At 37.0% G+C, this 22,322-nt stretch overlaps 1 protein-coding gene across 1 annotated transcript in view; it reads right to left on the bottom strand.

The window, feature by feature from the left end:
* Positions 1-5,355: 5,355 nt before the first annotated feature.
* ZDHHC17 (zinc finger DHHC-type palmitoyltransferase 17) overlaps positions 5,356-22,322 on the bottom strand; it is a 94,963-nt gene continuing 77,996 nt past the window's right edge. The window contains exons 11-17 of the mRNA XM_024579699.4: positions 16,573-16,697; positions 15,493-15,555; positions 12,849-12,942; positions 11,969-12,052; positions 10,812-10,969; positions 10,143-10,237; positions 5,356-8,214 (exon numbers count right to left, since the gene is read on the bottom strand). Of these exons, the coding sequence (XP_024435467.1) occupies positions 8,076-8,214; positions 10,143-10,237; positions 10,812-10,969; positions 11,969-12,052; positions 12,849-12,942; positions 15,493-15,555; positions 16,573-16,697 (758 nt within the window). The 3' untranslated portion in view covers positions 5,356-8,075. The remainder of the gene's footprint in view (positions 8,215-10,142; positions 10,238-10,811; positions 10,970-11,968; positions 12,053-12,848; positions 12,943-15,492; positions 15,556-16,572; positions 16,698-22,322) is intronic.

The raw sequence follows: 22,322 nt of genomic DNA, 5'->3' as shown, positions 1-22,322 counted from the left end.
TTTGGGTGTTCAGTGTCTTTCAGTTAACCTGTTGGAAGAGCGGTTGTGATTTAGGTGAATGGAAAACCCTTTGGGTCCCTACCTTCATTTTACTCGTAAACAGTGTCCACCCCATTATCCAGTTGACTCACTAGGTTAATGTTTCCATTATAGCTCTTGGAAAAGATTTCTTTTTTAAGATGGTAAGTGTGCCTCCAGAGGGAGGGTTACTAAGCAACAGTCCGTGCCATTCAGACTCCTCAGAGCTAGCCTTTCAGCAGTGCAGTATCTCCTCTGGCAGGGGGGTTACTCCTCTTTCGGAGCAGTTTCCTAAAGAATGAATGGCTCCTAGACATCCTGCACTAGAATCACATGAGCGTATTAAAAGGCAGAATCCTAGGCCCCACTTCAGCCCCATCACAGCAGAATCAGCAGGGGCAGGGCTGTAGCCCTTTCAACAAGCTCCTCAGAAAGGTGCATTGATCTGGGGTGGGTACACTGTTAAAACTTAAAGATTCTCCTCTATACCTGAAGATCATTATGAACAGCTGCCTGCTGACAACTATCAAGTCTCAGGCTTAGGGTGACCTTTCTACTAAACCCTAGAAATGGGAGTGCTTTTCCCCCATATTTCAATTCTGCTAAGTAGCACACTGCATTGTCCTGGCTCATGAAGCTGGCTCAGGTAGAAGAGTATTATTAGACTATGTAACGAATGTTTTCGTTATTTAGAAACCTTTTGTTCTTTACCAGAGACTCACTCAATCCAAACTTTTATTTTCCAGGGGTAGGTCTGAAATTGGTGTGTTTCAGTGAAATTGAATCTGCCTAATCTGTGAACACATCTTAATCTTTTCCAAAGCCTATCTTGACATGTTACTGGTATGTTGCTTATTTTGAAGAGCTAAAGGAGTTGTGTTACGTGTGACGTAAAAAGATAGCAGAAAGAAGTCAGCTGAGGGTATACCAGGTGAAAGAATTCAAGCTCATTTATGCTGTAGCCTTGAGGACTTCAAGAGTTCCATTGTGGGAGAGCCTTTTCTTTAAGCACACTACGCCAGTTTATTGGCAATAGAGGAGATACCTTGATATGACAACTTAATGCAGTAATTCCTCTGTGGAAATTTAAAAACCCGTCCATGAATTCTTTGACAGTCTAATTCCCTTCCCTTTGAACAAAAGCTAACCTTGGTGGCATTTTTAACTAACAACATTTGATGGACAAGGCTAGGTTAAAAAAATAAAAAAGGCAATACAGCTTCCGTTGCTTTCTCTTGGGATGCTCACTCTTAGAACTCAGCCACTGTGTTTTAAAGAATCTCCAACTCCATAGGGAAGCTAAATGCAGGTATTATAGACAGAGCCCCTTGGCTGACATCTGACCCCTCACCTGGACCAACCAGCACACTTGGAGTGATTCTTTAGATTACTCCATTCCCATGTCTGAACCATTCCAGCTCACAGAAGGGGACTAAAGGGAGACATTCCTGCTGAGTCCTGACCAAATGCAGATCTGTGAACAAAAACACCATTTTCAGCCACTAAATCTAGGGGAGGGGAGTTGTTGAGGGCAGGAATAGATTACCCGAATGTTATATGTATTATTAAACTTCCTCACAGAGCCAACATTTCCCACACTTAGTATAGTGTTTCCCAGTTGTATTGGAGATGCTCGTAGGTACACTACAGGAAAATATTCTAAGTGAATTGCCAGGTGCCTGGTAATTTAAGATTTGTCTGATAAAATAAACAATTTAGAAACCCATTTGTAATGTGAATTATCCTTAAATTGGGAGCCATGGCAAAACTCCAAAACTGTGAACTTACCTTCCAGCAGTTTCAGGAGTGAAAAAGGGAATCTGGCTTTGGGAAGACTGTTCTGGGGCAAATCACTTTCATCGTTTGGATGTAAATCAACACGGTGGCGCCAAAGAAGTCCAAATGTGGTATTAAAGTGCTGCATGGCAAATACACATTTTCCCTTTAAAAATGGCACATTTTGAGTATTTTCAGCCCCTTGTGATTTGGTATGTTTATGGAGGACTGCTGGCAGAACTCTGATTCCAAAGTGACTTCCTCATTACGTTTAGGAAGTGCTGCCGCCATCATACTGACGATCTTGAGATGCAGTGGTTGAGAAGTCTGTTCCCAACTTGGAAAAGGCCTGACACTCTGTTAGTTGCCCAGAGGACCACTAACATCTTGAACCCTGGGAAATGCTGGTCTGGCCCACTGGTTTTCAAACTTCTTGATCTACAGACCCCTCAACATTCTTAAAATTATTGAGGACCCCAAAGAACTTTCGTTTATGACAGTTATATCTGCCAATATTTTCTATGTTAGAAACTAAATTTAAAAAAATATATTAACTCAGACTTCCACTTACAGTCAAGTTGAGGTAAGAGGGACAATATTTACCTTCGCTAGAAACAACCAAAAACAGGCATGAAAAAAAATATGGTTTTAAATACACATATATAAAACTATACGGTTTTGTGACAATTGGACGACAGACAACAAAGAACAGTTATAGGGAAAATGAGATCGATCTTGGGACTCGCTAAGCTTACTGCTTTGACCTTCCAACCTACAGTGCAAGGAGGTAAAACAGGTGGAACTGGACACATCCCAAGTTTGGGAAATGAGGACGAGTTCAGAGAGACTGGAGAGATTAGAACAAAGAAAGGACTCCAGAAATATGAATATGCAGAGTATACACCAAAACATACCGTCCAGGCCTTCAGCTGAGTTCTGAGAGCACATGCCTGTGAAGTAAGTGCCCAAGAACATGGGAAAAAACCACCTGAAAGATAGGCACGTGTCTGGTGCTCACACGGAGACTGGGACAGTGCCCATTTCCACCCGTGAGATTGGGAAACATGCTTCCTGGGGCTTTGGATGGAGTGCACGGGTCTTGCCTCAGTAATGGGGAATAATTAACCCTAAATTGAACACTACTCTTGGACCTGCCTAACAAATCTTAGTTAATAGCAAGACCTAAAAGGATCAAAATTTTCAAATAACTGCACTATAGAATAAAGCTCTGGAATTCTTACAGGAATGCAAAAAATATCCAGAACTCAATTCATAGTGCCCAGCATCACCATGTTGTCAATCAAAAATTATCAGCATGCATCTGGCTGGCATGGCTCAGTGGACTGAGCTGGCCTGCAAACCAAAGGGTCACTGGTTCGATTCCCTGTCAGGGCACTTGCCTGGGTTGCTGGCCAGGTACCCAGTAGGGGGTGCACAAGAGGCAACCACACACTGGTGTTTCTTCCCTCTCTTCCTCCCTTCCCCTCTCTGAAAATAGTAAATAAAATCTTTTTAAAAAAATTACCACTATGCAAAGAAACAGGAATACGATCCATAATGAGGGAGAAAAAATACCTATCAAAACCAGGACCTGATAGAGGGGAAAATTAGCAGTAAGGACATTAAGACAGTTAAGCTACTTCATATTTTCAAAAAAAATAGAGATTTGGAAAACACAGTCCCAGTCAAACATCGTAGGTGCAAACTATGATGTGGAAGATGAAAAAGTACAACTGAATGGTATTAGTGACAGTGCAGAACAAATTTAAGTTAAAACTCAGAAACATACAACCTATCCAAAATAAACACTGGAAAAATAGAGAATTGAGAAAATGAATTGTCGCCCTAACCAGTGTGACTCAGGTGGTTGGGCATCATCCCACAAAGTGCAAGGTCACTGGTTCCATTCCCGGTCGGGGCGCATCTCTGGGTTGCGGCCCAGCCCCTGGTCGGGGTGCGTGCGAGATGCTACCAATCAATGTTTCTCACATTGCTGTTTCCCTCTCTCTCTGCCTTCCCCTCTCTCTAAAAGTAAACACAATCTTAAAAAAAAGAAAAATTAATTGATCAGTGAGTTGTAGGTCAGCTCAAGCAGTCTAATACATGTGCAACTGGAATTTCTTGAAAGGGGGAAGGAAAAATCTTTTAAAAAGTAACTGAAAACATTTCCAAATTTAATGAAAATTATCATCTACAAATCCAGCAACGAGGCTTTCTAATGCTTTGAATGGAAAGTCCCTCCCTCTTAATACTAGAAACATTGCTGTCTATTAACAAGTATTTTTTGATCCAAGTAAATGTCAGATGAGAAATATTCTAGTAAAATTTATTTGAGCAAAACATTCGTACTCTAAAGGCAAAGAGTATTCTAAGAGACAAGGCTGGTTTTCTTGAGTTTGTGACTTAGCTGACCAAGATCAAGGGACATTCTCAGTGTCACTTGGAATTACAGATTTTTCTATTTGAGAAGTAACATAAAGATATTTAATAGAAAACTCTAATACCAATAACTTGATGAAACTGAAGGTTTACTTTCTGACAAGAAGCTAAGATTTCTTATCCTGGTATGTACCATTATTTCCAATCATCTCTATACATTCTTAGATCCAGACATCCATATCATAGGTACAATCTGTTAATATGGGAGGGACTTGGAGGGAGGGTGGACGGGATCCAGACAAGGAGACAATATAGAGAAGAAAACTACCTAGAATGAAATAGATGGCTTGCTGTAGAATCTGCTTTATTCTATATACTTGTTCAAAATATCATTACTTGAGCTCTAGGTACCTCTGGAGGCATCATGTTCAATATTACAAAATAAGATGAGCCCTTGCTGGTGTGGCTCATTGGACTGAGCACCGGCCTGTGAACCAAAGGGTTGCTGGTTCAATTCCCAGTCAGGGCACATGCCTGGGTTGTGGGCCAGGTCCCCAGTAGGGGTGCAGAGAGGCAACCACACACTGATGTTTCTCTCCTCCTCTTCTTCCCTTCCCCTCTCTCTAAAAAATAAATAAATAAAATCTTTAAAATAATTAGTGACTGTTAGTCCAATATGAAAATATTTAGTACACTGGGTTCTCAGTTACACCACAAACAATCATGTGAACAACAGGAAAGGGCTCCTTCATAATTTTTACATTTAAAAGTTTTTCAAATAAAGCGTTCTTTGTCATGCATAACTTCTCAAGTAATATTGGTGTTGGTAGGTTTCACTTTCCAATATTTTACTACAGTGTCTTTAAGTATATTTAAAACTTGGAGATTCATACAGTCCCAGAAGAACCTAATTAACTACATAGAATCCAAGATTCTTACAGAAAACTTTATTCTTTATTAAAAGATAATTACACACATACACATAAATACACAAAAATTGTGGAGCTTTGTTTAGAATACCACCACCACCTTTTTTTTACTTTTGCTAATTTCTAGAGTCTTGCAACTTGAATCCTGGGCAACTCAGACAAAGTATACAGAATAATCTTTTCATATCATAGGTGCCTCCACCAGCGTTTCATCAACTTCTTGAAGTGAATCGAATGAAATAACAAGCAAGCACACACTTAAGAGTCAATATTTATTCTGATTAATATTTTACAAAATTTTGACAGATTTAATTTATGTAAGGAGATCTAATTTATTAAACACTTTACAGGTTTTTCTTTCCACAGAGTAACACGGTAAGTAGCAAAATAATACTTGGCACAGTTATAAATAAAGAAAATATAAAATAAAAATACCCATAGCTTAAGTATAAGGATGCCGTTTTATGTCTATTGATATTTCAAACAAATTCCTGGGAACAACAAAAATATGAAGGAAATGAAGCTCCAAAGAAACAATTCATGTTCAGAGCTGAGAAATAAGTTCCTATTTGCTAAATGTATCCAATTAAGCTGATATGAACTACTTCCCAAAGGGTCGCCTTCATACACAACTTCAGAACTGGGTTAAGCTGGTTCCACACACAAGACCTACGAAACAATTACACAGAGGGGACACTGCTGCACAGCTGGCTCCTGCCCGTCCGGCCAGTTCTGAGTTCTGTGTGTCACTGGTACTATGAGATGGTTAGTACTAAAGCAGTAACATTGCTGATGTTTTCCATGTAATTATACGTCATTTCCCCCCCTATTTAACTGAAAGACATCTCTTTTGCACTGAAAGGAACATTGTACCACAAAGAAAGAACATGGTAACACACTCATCCAAACTAGAAAACCACCACAGTATTTGACTGTTAATAAAAATGTATTCAATAAAAACTGCAACCGAGTCTTCATGTGAAGTGGCTCAAAATATAAAAAATTAAAACAAATTCTAGGCTTTTATAAATAATTGTGAATTTAAAAATTATCTAAATTTTGCCCCAATTAGTAGTCAAAACACTAGCAGAGACATTTGTAAAGTTAACCAGTCCTTCACACTCTGACAAAATGGCACAATACTATTGCCACCCCATGCCCATCCCTTCTTCCCTTTTCAAAAATAAAGTACGTATGCCAATTTTCTATTATTAACACACTCACATATGCTAAGGGTAATCTTTTGTGACTTATGTGTGACTTATGGTCAAAGAAACTCCTATATAAAAATGGTACTTGGAAATACTGAACATCAACTATATACATTTTCACTGCTCCTCTTTACTAAGGCAAGGGGCGGCTATACCACTAGATTGCTTTAATACCTGTAATCTGCATTGTACAGGGAATACTAGTTTACCAAGCATCAGACATGCAGTGGACTTGCAGGATATAATGCCTATTAACAGCAATATTGAACATCACTAGAAGCTCATCAGTTATCTCCCTTTTCTCCTGGCTGGATAAAATGAAATGAGCAGCTCTGCACACTAACAAGACACAAGGAGAAAACTATCTGATAAATTACTTATATACAGATACACAATCTTTACACTGGCCTAGGGTCTGCCATCAGTCTGACCGCCCTTTTCCCGCCCTCCCCAGCCCGCTCCCTCTCCAGGTTCCCCACAGGTTGCTCGAACCACAGTGTGCGACAGCGCTTAGGAGGACTACAGGGAGTCTCGCTCTGTAAACAGTATTTATGGAAGCAGTGAGTAAATAGTTCACCACAAGTATGAAAATGTTGCAACAAAAATCAGTGCATCGCGTTCAACAATAAAATCTTTTTGAAATTGTCTGAGATGGCATTAACAAATTTCATAACATCAGTACTGAAAAAATTAAAATAAACTTGGGGATTAAGTTCTTTCTGATAGGTCATGTTTTTGAAACCAGAACAGACCATTAGCTTTTCTTTTATTCAGATGTGCTATATACAGAGATCATGCTCCATCTTCAGCAAAACTCCATCATTTTGTCTATAATTTATTTTGCTGCTCAGAATTTAAAAAGTATATTCATTTATCTCTATTACTGAGAATTTTGCGTTAACTAATTTCTTCTGCCTTTTCTTGAAAATACCTTAACTCTTAAAAATTAGACTGCACATCAAATTAAATTCTAATTTATGCTTTACTGGGTAGTATGTGCTAGTATACATTCTATGAGGTATATCATGCACTTAGTAGGGCTTTTATGCTTGAACAAAATAGCATGACTTACTATACTCATGCAAGTGTTTTTTTATCAGACCATAAAACCTCATAGCAAGGTTACTACAAATTATTTCACTGAACCAGAAATATATCAGGACTGCAACAGCTGATAGCAATGAAGTATTAGCACATTTTTTTTTGGTGAACATTATTTTCTTGTGCCTTTGAAGACACATTACAGAGGATCCCTAATAAAACCACATGATTTCCATCAGAGTATTTACATATACATCCTAAAATGTACAGACTACTAGTCTGAATCAATTTAAGACAACTTCCATAGAATTAAATGCAATACAATTAGATTGTACCATAAAATTTTGCTGTTTACCATAAATTTAGTTTTAGCAAGACTCAAACATTTCTGATTAGTATCTGTCAAACAGAATAAGTTCACTCTTTTTTTGTGAAAAATGTGATGAGAACAAAATCAACAAGTTGAGTTTGTTGTGAATTCCCACATTAAGAACCATTAAAATTCTTTTCAAAACCTTTACTCTTCCCAGAAGTGGCAGTGGTGTGTTCTGTCCACGTTTAGTTTTGTTAACAAAAATGTTGAAAAAAAGACTGAATTTCACCGTTAGCCCTACATATAGCATGCTATTGTTCAAAGGATGTGGATTCGAGTGTGAGAGAGACGGACAGACACAATTTTCAGGCACCACTTAGCAATATGCTTCATACGATAAAGACGCTGCTACACGAGCTGGTACCCAGATCCTGATATTTGGTCATATTCTATTGTATACTGCCTGGTCCAGTCCACGATAACAGGACGAAAGAGGCCACAGCATCGAAATTCAAAGAAGTCTATAATATTCCTTACACATCCATGGCTAAAAAAAAAAACCCCCGAAACAAAATACCCAAGAAAGAAAAAGAAAGTCTGTTAGTACAATAATTTAATAAATGAGTTTTAATGTAATTTTGGTGGTAAATGTATTTTTTTCTAAACTTAACAACTCAGGTTACTTGCCAGAAAGAACCTGTTGTAACTATAAAATATATATGCACTCACGTTTCTTCACAGTTTGGCCAACCCTGGTTTTTCTTTTCTCTTTTGCTAATTTAAGGGGTTACACAATTACATTTTGAATGTAAGACCTAAAGCCATAAAACTCCTAAAAGCACACATAGGTAGTAAGCTCTCAGACATCAGTCCTGGAGATGCTTTTTGAATCTGACACCAAAAGCAAAAGCCACAAAAGCAAAAATAAACACGTGGGAGTACGTCAAACTAAAACACTTCTGCACAGTAAAGAAAATCAACAACAAAATGAAAAGGCAACCTACTGAAGGGGAGAACATATTTGCAAATCATTTACATGATAAGGGCTTCCTATCCAAAATATATCCAAAGAAGTCATACAGCTTAATAGTGGGGAAAAAAACAAACAATCTGATTAAAACATGGACAGAAGATCTGAACAGACATTTTTCCAAAGAAAACATATAAATGGCCAAAAGGTGTATGACATGAAGAGATGTTCAACATCAGTAATCATCAGAGAAATGCATATCAAAACCACAATACAGTAACTATTATCAAAAAAGACTAGAAATAACAAGTGTCGGTGAGGAAGCAGTGAAAAAGGAATCCTGTGTGTGCACTGTTGGTGGGAATGTACATTAGTGCAGCCACTGTGGAAAACAGTATGGAGATTCTTCACACCTTTTAAACTAGAACTATCCCACTTCTGGGTATTTACCCAAAGAAACAAAAACACTACCTTGCATGTTCATTGCAGCATTATTTCCAATAGCCAAGATATGGAAACAACCTAGGTGTCCACTGATGCATGAATGGATAAGGAAAATGTAGTACGTACAGAGAAAAACACACACCACATGCTATCGCTCGTATGTGATAAACAAACAAGCAAACAAAACCCCGCCCACAGATACGGAACAGACTGGAGGCTGCCAGAAGCAAGGGGTGGGTGAAATGTGTGAAGAGAATCCAAAGGCACAAACTTCGAGGCAATAAAATTAGTAAGTCCTGGGTGTAACGTGCACAACATGGCCACAGATAATGACACTGTGTTGCCTATTTGAAAGTTGCTAAAAGAGTAGATCTTAAAAGTTCTCATCACAACAATTTCTTTAAACTATGTATGTTGACAGACGTTAACTAGATCCACGTGGTGATCATTTTGCAATATATACAAATATCGAATTACTACATTGCACACCTGAAACTAGTATCATACTATACGTCAATTAGACCTCAATTATATACACAGTAGGCACGTGGGGATTTTTGTGTCATTCAGATGGTAAATAAAATAAATGACCTGTACTGAGAAGGAGCTGCCCTGGAGCTTGGGAAATTTCCCTAAAGATCAATTTCAATTGACTGTATTTTTAAAAATCTTATTTCACTGCTATGGATACATTCATTTTTTAATGAAAATTTATAAATTGATGGAAAAAGTTAAAGATCAAATACTAACATTAGTAGGTCAATAAAGTTTGAATTGTGCAATTAAGAAAAAAAGAACATCAGAAATTTATCAACAGTTAATGTGATGAATTCTAAAGTTATGATAAACTAACCAATGCCACGTCCGGCAGACTTTACCAGGATTTATAAGCTATTTTACATACTGCTAAGTAAAAGAAATACTTCCTGTTTAACATCCTGTTGCCATACCTAAAGAAAACACTTCTTTTTGATGTATTCACTAGATTAATTGCTGCATTTGGTTTAGTAAGGGAATTTGTATGCCAAGGGAAAATATTAAATCGATAAATATGTACGTACTTGAATGGGCTTTCAATAGATGTTGTTGTGACTTTAAAGTGCTTGTATCTTCTGGCGTTCATTCTTTCATTTGTGGTAATACCTAAACATGATATCTAAGAGATAAGGGAAAGCAAATTATTAATTCCCTCCATATTCAATGTAAATAAGTTAGTTAATTCTCAAGACCAGAATGCAGGGGAAAATAACGAAGCCCGTTTTTGGTTTTCCATCAGTAGCTAGTTAAATGGGGAAAGTATTTTAAAACAGGTTACCTGGCATTGAGATGGACACTGTGTAAACAGCCCCTTTAAGAATGAGCTTTTTAAAAAATCCTGATTTTAAGAGACAAATATTGATATTTGTGGGTAATAAAACATTACTATTAAAACAAACACAAAATTAATGGCATCAATCTAAGCTTACAAACATATCCAACTGAATGTATCTGAATCAGGAAAACCAGAAAGAAATAAAAAGTTCTGTCAGAAGTTTTAAAATAAGAAGAGGGAGGAGAGCAAGAAGGAAAGAAAAGTAGAAAGGAAAAGTAAAATAAAACTATTCCTTGAAATGTAAGAGTGGGTGGAAAGAGAATAGAGAATACATTATTGTCTTTAAGCACAGAGTGAATTTTTAGGTTTTCAATTAGCACACTAAAGAACAGTTAGTACCCTAAGCACTTTCACATACCTGGTACATCTGACACATGAGTAATACCGCCACCCACATGAAATGAAAAACACTGTTCAGAAACATCCAAAACATCCAAGGCGAACATGTGGCGATCTGGGTAATGTACGTCCAAAATCCATCCTTGGTGTAAGTGGTCTCGCAGTGCAGGCCCCAGTCTAAAGTCAGAACAGAAGTATTCACGTTTACTCAACAGTCATCCAGGCACCTGTGCAGACCGCTGTGGTAGGCACCACTTAAGAAACATGATCCAAGAGTCTAGCTTTAATTAATGACTTTCAATGCACACTTTTTAATACATATGTGAAAAAACAGCAAATCAAACATGGAAAGAGAAGCAGCTCATCTTTAAAAAAAAAATAAAACTACTGTAACAATATACAGTTTTTATTTGATGGGTACTACAAACATCTATTTGAGGACATAACCTTCTTTTTTTATTAGAGCAATAACAGAGATTATTCTTAATATCTGTGGGAGTAGGAAGACCAGGAAATCATCCTCCTAACACTTACTTTTTAAGTTCGGATCTAACAGATTTTTATGCCAAGTACCACCAAAACCTGAGGCATAGTAACTAATATCTTTATTTAAAACTCTTTCCAAACTATGTTCTCAATGCAATGAAAAGCCGTGATTTCCTCTAAGATACTAAACCTATATGATCAAGTGAATGACAACTTATTCTTAAAAGAGTAACTTCTAAATACCTTTTAATCTTCTCTGGTAGGCAATAATTATACCTTACTTTTCAAAATATTTCAAGTTCTCTGCAAAGTTAACTTCAACTATCTTTTTTCAACTGTTTGGTAAGAAAGAGCAACTAGCATAATCATAAAATCTACAATACACTACTAGAGCAAAGCAAGCGATGTACAAAATGTGTGTATTTAACCCAGAAGCTTTTCAAAGCCTATTAAGCCAACACACTCGTCAGGGGACACACATATTAAAGGGTAGTTAACTGATAATTCTGTTGCTTACACTGTATGTTGAACATGTTCACTAGTTCTCCTTTTTCTTTATGCTTCATTGCAGTGAGGCACCTCAAACCATAAGTTTGAGAAAATTTCTGTCATCATATTTTTTGTTAATATGGAAAGCATGACTATACAAACATTTGTGTTTTAAGAAGAGAAAAAACTAATTGTACTCACAAGAAATACAACCGTAAATCATCCAGCAGATCATAAAAAGTAGGAAGAACAGGTAGCCCATAAAATATCTATGGTTGCCTGCACCTAAAGAAGAACATAGAAGCAATTTTTTTCAGCTAAGACAAAACAACTGGACACACACCAGGGGTGGAGAGAGATGCAGGGAAGAAGGGACTGTCACGAAAGGTGTGATACAACTTAGACAATAATCACACACATTATTTTAGAAAATGTTCTTCAAGAAAATAATGTTTTAATTAAAGTCTTAATGTAAGATTGCTTATAATTACATACAAAGGCGTGACGACTGCAATGATTATTCATTCTGAAGGCAAAAGAGTCCCAATGAGCCAAGTCAGTCACAATTCTGAGCTTTAATGCTACTGTTTGCTTTGTGATGTTTAAAATATCCCTATTAGCTTTACTTTTATAATCCAACTTTTCAAGAGCCTCTCCCCAACTGAGTTACACAATCTTTGTAATGTTTCCCTGTTGGCACCTCAGAAAGTCCCCAGGGCCATCTCTCAGACCACTCAGGTATCTCCTCAGACTACACCGTTCTTGAACACTAAAGTCTGCAGAGTTCTTATCTGCCATTCCTCTCTGCCTCTGAGCCTAACATCCTTTCAAATATTTTTATAAGAAAGAGTAGGCACCAGAAAAAATTGATAGAGAAATGATATCTTTTCTAGATACTAATTTTATAACTCCTCCTCCTCAACCGAGTTACTGTTTTGTCAACCAGAAGATAATCAGAAGGATGAGGTGAGTGTAGTAAGGTATAAGAATGAACTTTAACTACTTTAATATTCTACTTCATAAATTACACCTAGAATGACTTTAACAAACAATATATTTAGAAATTACTAATAAAACTTACCTACACAGTTACCCACCCACGGGCAATGATGATCAAATTTTGCTATACAGCGGTTGCACACACCACAATGTTTGGACCTCACTGGTTTCCGTATCTGTTAATAGGTATGTTAAAAGATTATGAAAGGCACTATACCTTAGAGAGGAAAGCAGAACATTTATTTTCTCAAAATACAATTATGAAAAAATAAAGCAATATTTTTTGGGAAAGGATTATACCAAGGTTTCCCAAAGTAAAACAAAACAAATTTCAACTTCAACAACGGAGATAAAAGGATAAGGCTACTCTAGAATATAAACTCTTAAAAATGGACTAGAACCATCAATTTGTTTAAGTGATTAAAAATCAAAGCCCAATTTGCTGTTTGGATAAATGGCACTATATTTAATTCCCTCAAATTTCTAAATAATAAAAATATCACCCTCTAGGCTTCTAAATGCAAACTTAATGGTCACGACACTAGTTGTTCTTTAATAAAAAGGAACTGTGCATTGGTAAAAGGAAGGTCAAGTTAGAAGTGAAGAAAAGCTTTTAAAATTCAGAATTATTTACCATGCGTATTTCCAAAGTTAACATAGCTAGCAAAAAGCCATAAGTGTACGTATCTATTTCTCTTTGAGTGCCTCCTGCAATCTCAGATGAAGACACACCATGACCCCTACTGAAGGGCACGGCCGAATCTAAGAAAGTGCAGCGTGCTCAGGAAGTTTAGGTAGTGCCTATTTCTGGCAAAACAAAATGTAAACTAAATTATTCAGCTCCTGACAGGCAATAAGGAGTTCAAGTTTATAATGTCTTAATGTTTTAACTGTTGTAAAATGTTTTACTCTATATTATTCTAAATCAGCCAAGTGAGTACAGGAACTCAATAGTAATCTTTGAAGAACTTGTAGTCCCAATGCTGGAAACATGACAAAAACTAGAGTTATTAACCAATGCCAGAAACATAATATCTTTCATTGGTGTTTCAACAAAAGCACTGCCATCTAGCCAATAGTTTTGCAATAAAGTTATACACAATTCTGTGGTACTAAGAAAAAAATACAGGTGGACTATGCAGTTCTTAACATGTACTATTAGGGCCCGTGGATCAAAGAAGAGAGCAAGCTATTCTTTACCACAGACAATGAGACTACATCTACTTAGAAGAAAGCAGTAGGCTTTATCAAACAAATTCCACCCCCATTTCAAATCCTCTGCTACATCTCCCCTTTGGGAGTTCACCTGTCAATGAATTCTGAACTGAAGATGGACACAGGCTCCTGAATACAGTGGTCTCCTCAGTTCACTTACGGAGTAATTATTTTTTAGTAAATTGTGATCTACGTGTGTCTTCTTAGGGACTTGTCTATCTATCGAAGTGAAGGACACCCATACCATGGCAAACACCTGTGTTGATTTGAATCATTTCATAATATGTATACTCTTACTTTATGGCACCAAATTATCTATGCAGAAGTACACAGCTTGCAATAACACATAATAAAATGTTTATGCTATGATGACAAATAGTCTTGTTCTTGCCCTTAAATATGTTTGACAATGAAACGGTACTGAGTGACTCAATACTGTGTTTGCCAGACGGAAAACACAGCAGCAACGCTCGCTTGCCTTTAGGGGACAGATCGGAATTTCCACGGAACAGCAGACTACAAAAACATTCTATATCTTAATGCCAATCACGTAAATAACCCATTGTAAAGCACAGAAACAAAAACTTTTTAAAAGAATGCTTGAAAATAGAAAGAATCTATCTAGTCAGCACCCTAAAGTTACTTCCAAAGTACAGCAATACATATTTTAAATATTCAAAATTATGACTGGTCAAAGAATTCTAAGTGAAACAACTTAAAAAATATGGGGCACTTAGAGCTCAGTTTTAAAAACTCATTACATAACCCTAAACTAAGTTAACTATTTTATTATTATTCAAATGTTAAAACATTAGTTCAGTGGCAATGTATAACTTAAAGAGCATTTAGTTTCAGGTACAAATTGAGGATATTTCAATTCCATATAGAAAAGCATGGTAACCATTTATAGCAATTTACACATTTTTCACAAGAACTATAAACATTAAGCAGAAAATAAATAAAACTACTATTAGTGTTATTCTATAGAAATTTGAAATCTATAATCAAATAAATAATACCATACTGACTCCGTTAGGTAAATGCTATTTAATTTCATACATATCTTTGTCTACGAGCTGGTTGAAGATGACAATTTTTAATATCAATGATTAAATTTTTAAGATCCAAGTTGCATAAACATTCTAATACAGACATATTGATGTAGGTAGAAAAATAGAGTATTAGGGACCATACTAAGCCTTTGATTTGAAAGACTTTATTACTTAGTTTTTTATTTGTTGTTTACATTTTAGGAGACAAAAAGAGAGTAAGAATGAATACAAATAAATGGCATCTGAATAGAACTGTAGACGAGTTCTACTATCAGGGAGAATGAAACACATTGGGGAGGAGACATCCTTTTACCATCTTTCCTCTTGTATCACTGATTTGGAGGTCAGGAAAGGTGCTCGGCAAGAAAGCAACTGTTCTCCTTGTTCCCCACACCCTCTACGCTCTGCCATTGCTAGGGGAAGACGGTAGACGGAAGAATGAAGAAAAAAAAATACTACCAAACAGGTACTGCAGAATATACTGAGGTCCAGACTTCCTGTCTCTGCAAGTTCAACTATTGTCTGTGAATTAAAAAAATAGATATATGTTTTATTTCAAACTGAACAATGTTCAACTATTGTGCCACCAATATCAATCAATAAATGTGATATTTATCTTTAACTAATATTTTCAACATGAAATCTTTTGTTCATTTACTTCTGCTATTTCATCACAGTATAAATATAGGAATTTTGTTTCTTGGATACAAGAAAAGGCAACCCTAAACTTAGTTATGGGAATATTCCTCTGAAAATAAAACTAAGTTACCTACCCTAAGAGCTGGTCTACGCAGTTTCATGATTAAGGCATGAAAATAAACCTAAGTCCTAAATCTTTAATACTGGGTTATAACTAACTAAGAAGATCTGACAAACCAATTAGTAGTAGTAATGTCTGAGGACACTGTAATACTATAGCCTTAGAGTAGCAATCTCTATGTAGCCTAGAAAAAGGGGGAGTAGGCCATAAGAACATATATGCCAGTGGTTTAGTCCCTTGTAGGCAGAAATAACCCATCAGGATTTGTTGTTTTCAGAAACTGGATAAAATAGCTCTTAAAATAATCTAACTGCCTCTAGTCCAATTCTCCACTTACATGATTATATCTTGGGATTATAAATCTGGCTTCCTAAGTACTGGTGAGGGGTACCGTGCATCATATATACAAATATTTCAGTTACTGGGACAATATATCTACGCTACCATCCAATTTATTGGCCTTCCAATTTACAAAGGTATTCAACAAACATTTACTGAATGCATACCATTTGCTGAGGGGTTTACAGAGATATTTAAAATACTGTATTCACCCCTCAAAGCAATCACAGTAGCCTAACAAATAAGAGAAACACGAAATTATAAAATGTCAGGGAAGTGTAAGGACAGGTACCACAAGAATAGCAACTATATACCCACTTTGGTTTCAAACTTCTTTAAATTCTAAACAACAGTTTCTTCCTTTGTACTCTAGTATCTGCTACAACTACTGATAATTTGGCAGTGAAGCACATGTGACTAATTAGATGGTATCTTGCTACCTTTTTCTTTTGTTCTTCTGTAGCTTTAATTATCCCTGGATCTGATTTCCAAGATTTCCCAAAATTGTAGAAAAGTGCAACACTATTGGCAAGGAATGGAAGATGGATAAATAAAAAGTTAAGATGTACCTAAAGTTAAGGAATCTAAAGAGACAATGATAATGAGTTACTCTGTTAGGTAAACTTATAATCCATAAAATTTTACCACAAAAAACCCACCTACCAATCAAAAAATACAAGCTGGTTTATTTATTACATCAAAATAGGTTATTACATGTACAATACAATCGAGTTTATCTACTATGGCAAAAGATACATTTTCCATATGTCCATAACTAAAAGTAAAAAGTAAAAATGTGAGTTCTTTAGGAACTTTAAAATCAGGCAGGCTCATCTGACACTTTTTAGAAGTCAGTGTGGTGACTTCGAGGGTGGGTGGACGTGGAAGAGGCTATGGGGGGATAAATGGTAATGAAAGCAAACAATAAAAATGTGATTTAAAAAATACAAGTCAGTGACTACATTTTACAGATTCACTGAATGCATCATTTTCAAAATGATTATTATTTTTTTTGACAAAAATGAAGGGACTTCTCATGTTATTATTATTAACATGTAACTTTATATGCATTAAAATCCTTATTTAGCTATCAAATACTTCAGATATCATACCCATGTATTTAAAAGATTGCTTTCATATTCTCTCCATTGCCTTTTTTGAAAACATTCCAGTTGATTTTAATTTTAGAAAAGATATTTATAAAGTTGCTTAAAACAGAAATAGTTTCTATGGTCATATTTTTCTATCTAATGAAAACATAAAAAATGTACTAGGAATTTATAAAAATAAGTGAAGAATCAAAGACTTTTAAAACAACAGGAAAAATAAAGCTGTGTTAGAACAACACATTTCTGAGACACAATAATCTGGAACACTAAGATTTCATTTTCAAGACTTTATGTATCATACAATAATTTTGTAAGGTTTTTGGACATTACCCCATATACACACTATTTAAATTTCTTATGAAGTACAAAAAAAGCACTGCTTCTTGAATAGTATAACCACATAAAATACAGGAGAAAAAAAAGGGAGGAGAAAAAGAGTAGTTACTGTCACCTGCTATATATAGAAGTGATTTGTCTGTCTCCAGTCTCCTATTTCTCCCAATGTTCACCATCTTTATTTCAGAAAATGCACCAGTACAGCCAGAGGAGAGTAAACAGGAAGTCAAATTTCCACCTGTTCCAACAGCTGAAAATCTCTTGAGAATAAAGCTGAGTAAACGTATGTACAAAGAATGCTGAACCCTGGCATTTCTCAGGGGCAGTACCTTCAGTATAACAGTTTCAAAAAGGTGCTAACATGTAAATAAATAGGTCAGGTTCTTATAGCCTGGATGAAATTTGCAGGGGGCTAACTACCAGCTCAATAAATGACTACAGATTTGAAAGAGATATTCAGGAATTAAATACCAAAAGAACTTTAAAGATTTTTTTTTTTGCTTGTTCTTTAAAGGTAGAGATTAAGTTCTAGCCAAGATGGAGGTGTAGGTAGAAACCCTTCACTTCCTTGCACAACAAAAAGGAGGATAACACCAATCTGAAATCAATAAATACCCAGAAGCGCCAGAAAATCAAACTGCATGGAACTCTGACAACCAAGGAATTAAAGAAAAAATCAACCAGAACAACCAGACCAGTAAAAACCTGCAGCACAGTGGCAGACCACGCAGACCGGGCTGGCTGAAGGCGAAACCGAGACTCAGAGCTGGCTGTGGACTATGGTGGGGGTTGCCACCATGGGAGAAACTCCCGGTCTCACATGAGTCAGTTGGAAAGCATGCGAGAGCCAGAGGCAAGCTGCACTGTCCCTTCTCTAGCCCCTCCCCCACAGGCAGCTCCACAGCACAGCAAAGAGGGTTGCCCTGCCCAATGAATACCTAAGGCCCCTCCCCCTTACAACTTATCAGGTTCACCAAGACAAAGAAATATGGCCCAAATGGAAGAACAGAGCAAAACTTCAGAAAGAGAACTAAGCGATGAGGAGATAGCCAACCTATCTGATGGAGAATTTAAAGCCCTGGTAATCAAAATGCTCACAGACCTCATTGAGCTTGGTCGAAAAATGAAAAAACAAATGAAAGATACCCAAAATGAAATAAAGCAACATATTCAGGGAACCAACAGTGACAAGGAGGAAACCAGGACTCAGAGCAACGATTTGGAACAAAAGGAAAAAATAAACATCCAACCAGAACAGAATGAAGAAACAAGAATTCAAGAAAGTGAAGAGACTTACAAACCTCTGGGGCAGCTGAAATGTTCCAATATCTGAATTACAGGGGTGCCAGAAGGAGAAGAGGAAGACTAAGACTGAAAACTTATTTAAACAAATAATGAAGGAAAATTTCCCCAATCTGGAGAAGGAAATAGACTTCCAGGAAGTCCAGGAAGCCCAGAGAGTCCCAAAGAAGTTGGACCCAAAGAAGAACATGCCAAGGCACATCATTATTAAGTTACCCAAGATTAAATATAAAGAGAGAATCCTAAAAGCAGCAAGAGAAAAGAGACAGTTACCTACAAAGGAGTTCCCATAAGGCTATCAGCTGATTTCTCAAAAGAAACGTTGTAGGCAAGAAGGGGCTGGAAAGAAGTATTTAAAGTCATGAAAGGCAAGGACCTACATCCAAGATGATTCTGTCCAGAAGAGCTTTCAGTTAGAATGGAAGGGCAGATAAAGTGCTTCCCACATAAGGTCAAGTTAAAGGAGTTCGTCATCACCAAGCCCTTATTATATGAAACGTTATAGGGACTTATCTAAGAAAAAGATAAAAAATATGAACGACAAAATGACACAAACTCATGACTACCAACAAATGAACCTAAAAGAAAAGAAAAACAATGAAAACAAAAACTAAGCAAACAACCAGAATAGGAACAGAATCAGAGAAATGGACATCACATGGAGGGATTTCAGTGGGGAGAGTGAAGGGAGGAATCGGGGGGGAGGAAAGGTACAGGGAAGAAGCACAGTTAGTAGGCATAAAATAGACGGGGAGAGATAAAAACTGGTATAAGAAACAGAGGACTCAAAGAACTTAGAAGTATAAAACATGGGCATGAACTAAGGCGGGGGGATGGTGGAGGGTTGGGGGGCAGGGCGGAGGGGGGATAAAGGGAGAAAAATTGGGAAAACTGTAATAGCATAATCAATAAAAAATACTTAAAAAAAGTAAAGGTAGAGATTAAATATATTCAAATGGTAGTCTGAACTTAGTTTCAGCAATAGGTCAGACCAGCTAATTTTTAACATTTACTATAATAGCCACTCTATAATGCTATGATAGTTTTTCATAAAGGTTTAAAACTTTTTTTTTTTAATACTCACATGAGGATAGGTTTTCATTGCTTTAGAGAGGAAGGGAGAGAGAAAAACATCGATGAAAGGGAGAAGCATCAACTGGTTACCTCCCGTACACACCCAGACAGGGGACCAAACCAACAACCTACATATGTGCCCCAACCGAGAACTGAGCCTGCAACCTTTTGGTTATGGGATGATGCTTTATCCAACTGAGCCACGCTGGCCAGGGCTAAAACTACCTTTATTTTTGATGGAAATCAGACAACACTAGAAAGTATAAAGACAAAAACAATAATCCCACAACCCAGAGATAAGTTCTTTTATTTTTTGCACTGTGTATTTTTTATCACAATTGGGATCATAGTGTATTCATTAACATTAATAAAATAAAAATCACACAGTCGCCAACTACGAGTGCCATTTAAGCGACATAAGCACTCTATGATAAATCCTGCTGTCTATCCTCGCTGTATAGATGACAAACTGAGGCAGAGGTTAATTAAGCAGTCTAAGGTTACCAAGTGGATCAGAGATAAGAGTGCGTATTAAAACCGAGGCTCTTGTTATCTATGCTACTCTGCCTCCACAAAGTGGTCAGTGGAATGTCCTAGGCTATTAAATATTACGAAAACAGTATCTTCCTGTTAAAAATTTTTAAAACTTGATATATATTGTATACTGTCATATATTTCCAGAAAGATAAACTAATTCATAACACTACTAGCAACACATAAGGTTTGATTACTATGTCTGCATTAGCACTGGGTAAAGAAAAAAATGTTGCCAATTTTACAGGCAAAAGAAGCATTATTTTATTGTCTTAATTTTACTTATGCTTTTATGCTTAGTCTTCCAATTAGAGATAAATATTTGTCATCAATGTTTATGGAATCTTTTTTTACCTTTAACTCTTTAATCTACTTGAATGTTATGTGAATGCCTGCTGTGAACTGCAGCTCAAACTTTCTGTAATACCTAACAAAATGAACCAAAAACAGCAAATCAAAACAGCAAATCAAATTTTGCCAGGCAAAATACCAGAACTACAAAAAGGGGACAAGCCACACTATGTCATAAAGGATAAACAGCAGTTCAAGGCAGGCTCCCTAGGGGGTTCTTAATCCCAACTCCACCAGTGTAACTAGCATAAAAAAATGTAGAGACAAAATCAAACTCAGAATTCTCACCAATCCCACTCTTGTCCTCTGCTATGGTCTGAATCATGTGTGAGATCCTTTCCCCATTCATATGTTGTAGCCCTAACCTCTAATGTGATTATATCTAGAGACAGGGTCTTTGGGAGGTAATTAAGTTTAAATGAGGTTATAGAGGTGAGACTCCAATGAGATAGAAATGTGGCCGTATAAGAGGAAGAGAAAGATCCCTCTTCTGACTGCCTCCCATGTGAGGACCTATGGAGAAGGTGACCACTTATATACAAGCAACATCAAAGTTGATACTGCAGTTGAGTGAGGGTAGGGTGTGTTGGAGCAATAACTTCTTTAACAAGCAAAAAGGAAGATACCACACTCTTCCCTCACATCATTCATTATACACTATAGTCAAATACATATGATAAGAACTTAAATAAAAGATCACCTTTAATGACTTCAGAGAAACTTTCGTATATGTGAACAAAAAAAGACTACAAGAATATTTATAGGCTTCTTCCAGCCAAGATGGAGGTGTAGGTAGATACACTTTGCCTTCTTGCACAATGAAAAGGACAATAACAAATTTAAAAACAAAAATTAACCAGAACTGCCAGAAAATCAAACTGTATAGAAGTCCAACAACCAAGGAGTTAAAGAAGAAACATTCATCCAGACCAGTAGGAGGGGCCGAGACGGGCAGCCAGGGGGAGAGGACGGGCAGCAAGAGGGTGGCTGAGGACTGGTGGTCCCACATTTGCATGCGGGTAAACCAGAAGGAATAATTGGGGAGTGAGACAGACCACACAACCCAGGGTTGTGGTGTCGGAAAAGAAAGCTTCAAAACCTCTGGCTGTAAAAACCTGTGGAGATTGCAGTGGCAGGAGAAACTGCCAGTCTCACAGGAGAGTCTGTTGGAGGAGCCCACGGGGTCCTAGAACGTACACAAGCCCACCCACCTGGGAATCAGCACCAGGTGGAAGGGTGCAATTCACTGGTGAGTAGTGGGGGAAGTGCTGAAAGTGGGGTGAGAGCTGAGCAAGTGGCACTGTTTCCTCTCAGACCCCTCCCCTACATACGGCTCCACAACACAGCCAAGTGCATTGCCCCACTCTGGCAAATACCTAAGGCTCTGCCCTTACAATGTCACAGGTGCACCGAGACAAAGAAATATGGCCCAAATGAAAGAACAGATCAAAACTCCAGAAAAAGAACTAAGTGACGAGGAGATA

Source organism: Desmodus rotundus, chromosome 3 (genome assembly GCF_022682495.2).
Source record: "Desmodus rotundus isolate HL8 chromosome 3, HLdesRot8A.1, whole genome shotgun sequence".
Classification (NCBI taxonomy): domain Eukaryota; kingdom Metazoa; phylum Chordata; class Mammalia; order Chiroptera; family Phyllostomidae; genus Desmodus; species Desmodus rotundus.
This window is presented reverse-complemented; position numbering and strand designations above follow the sequence as displayed.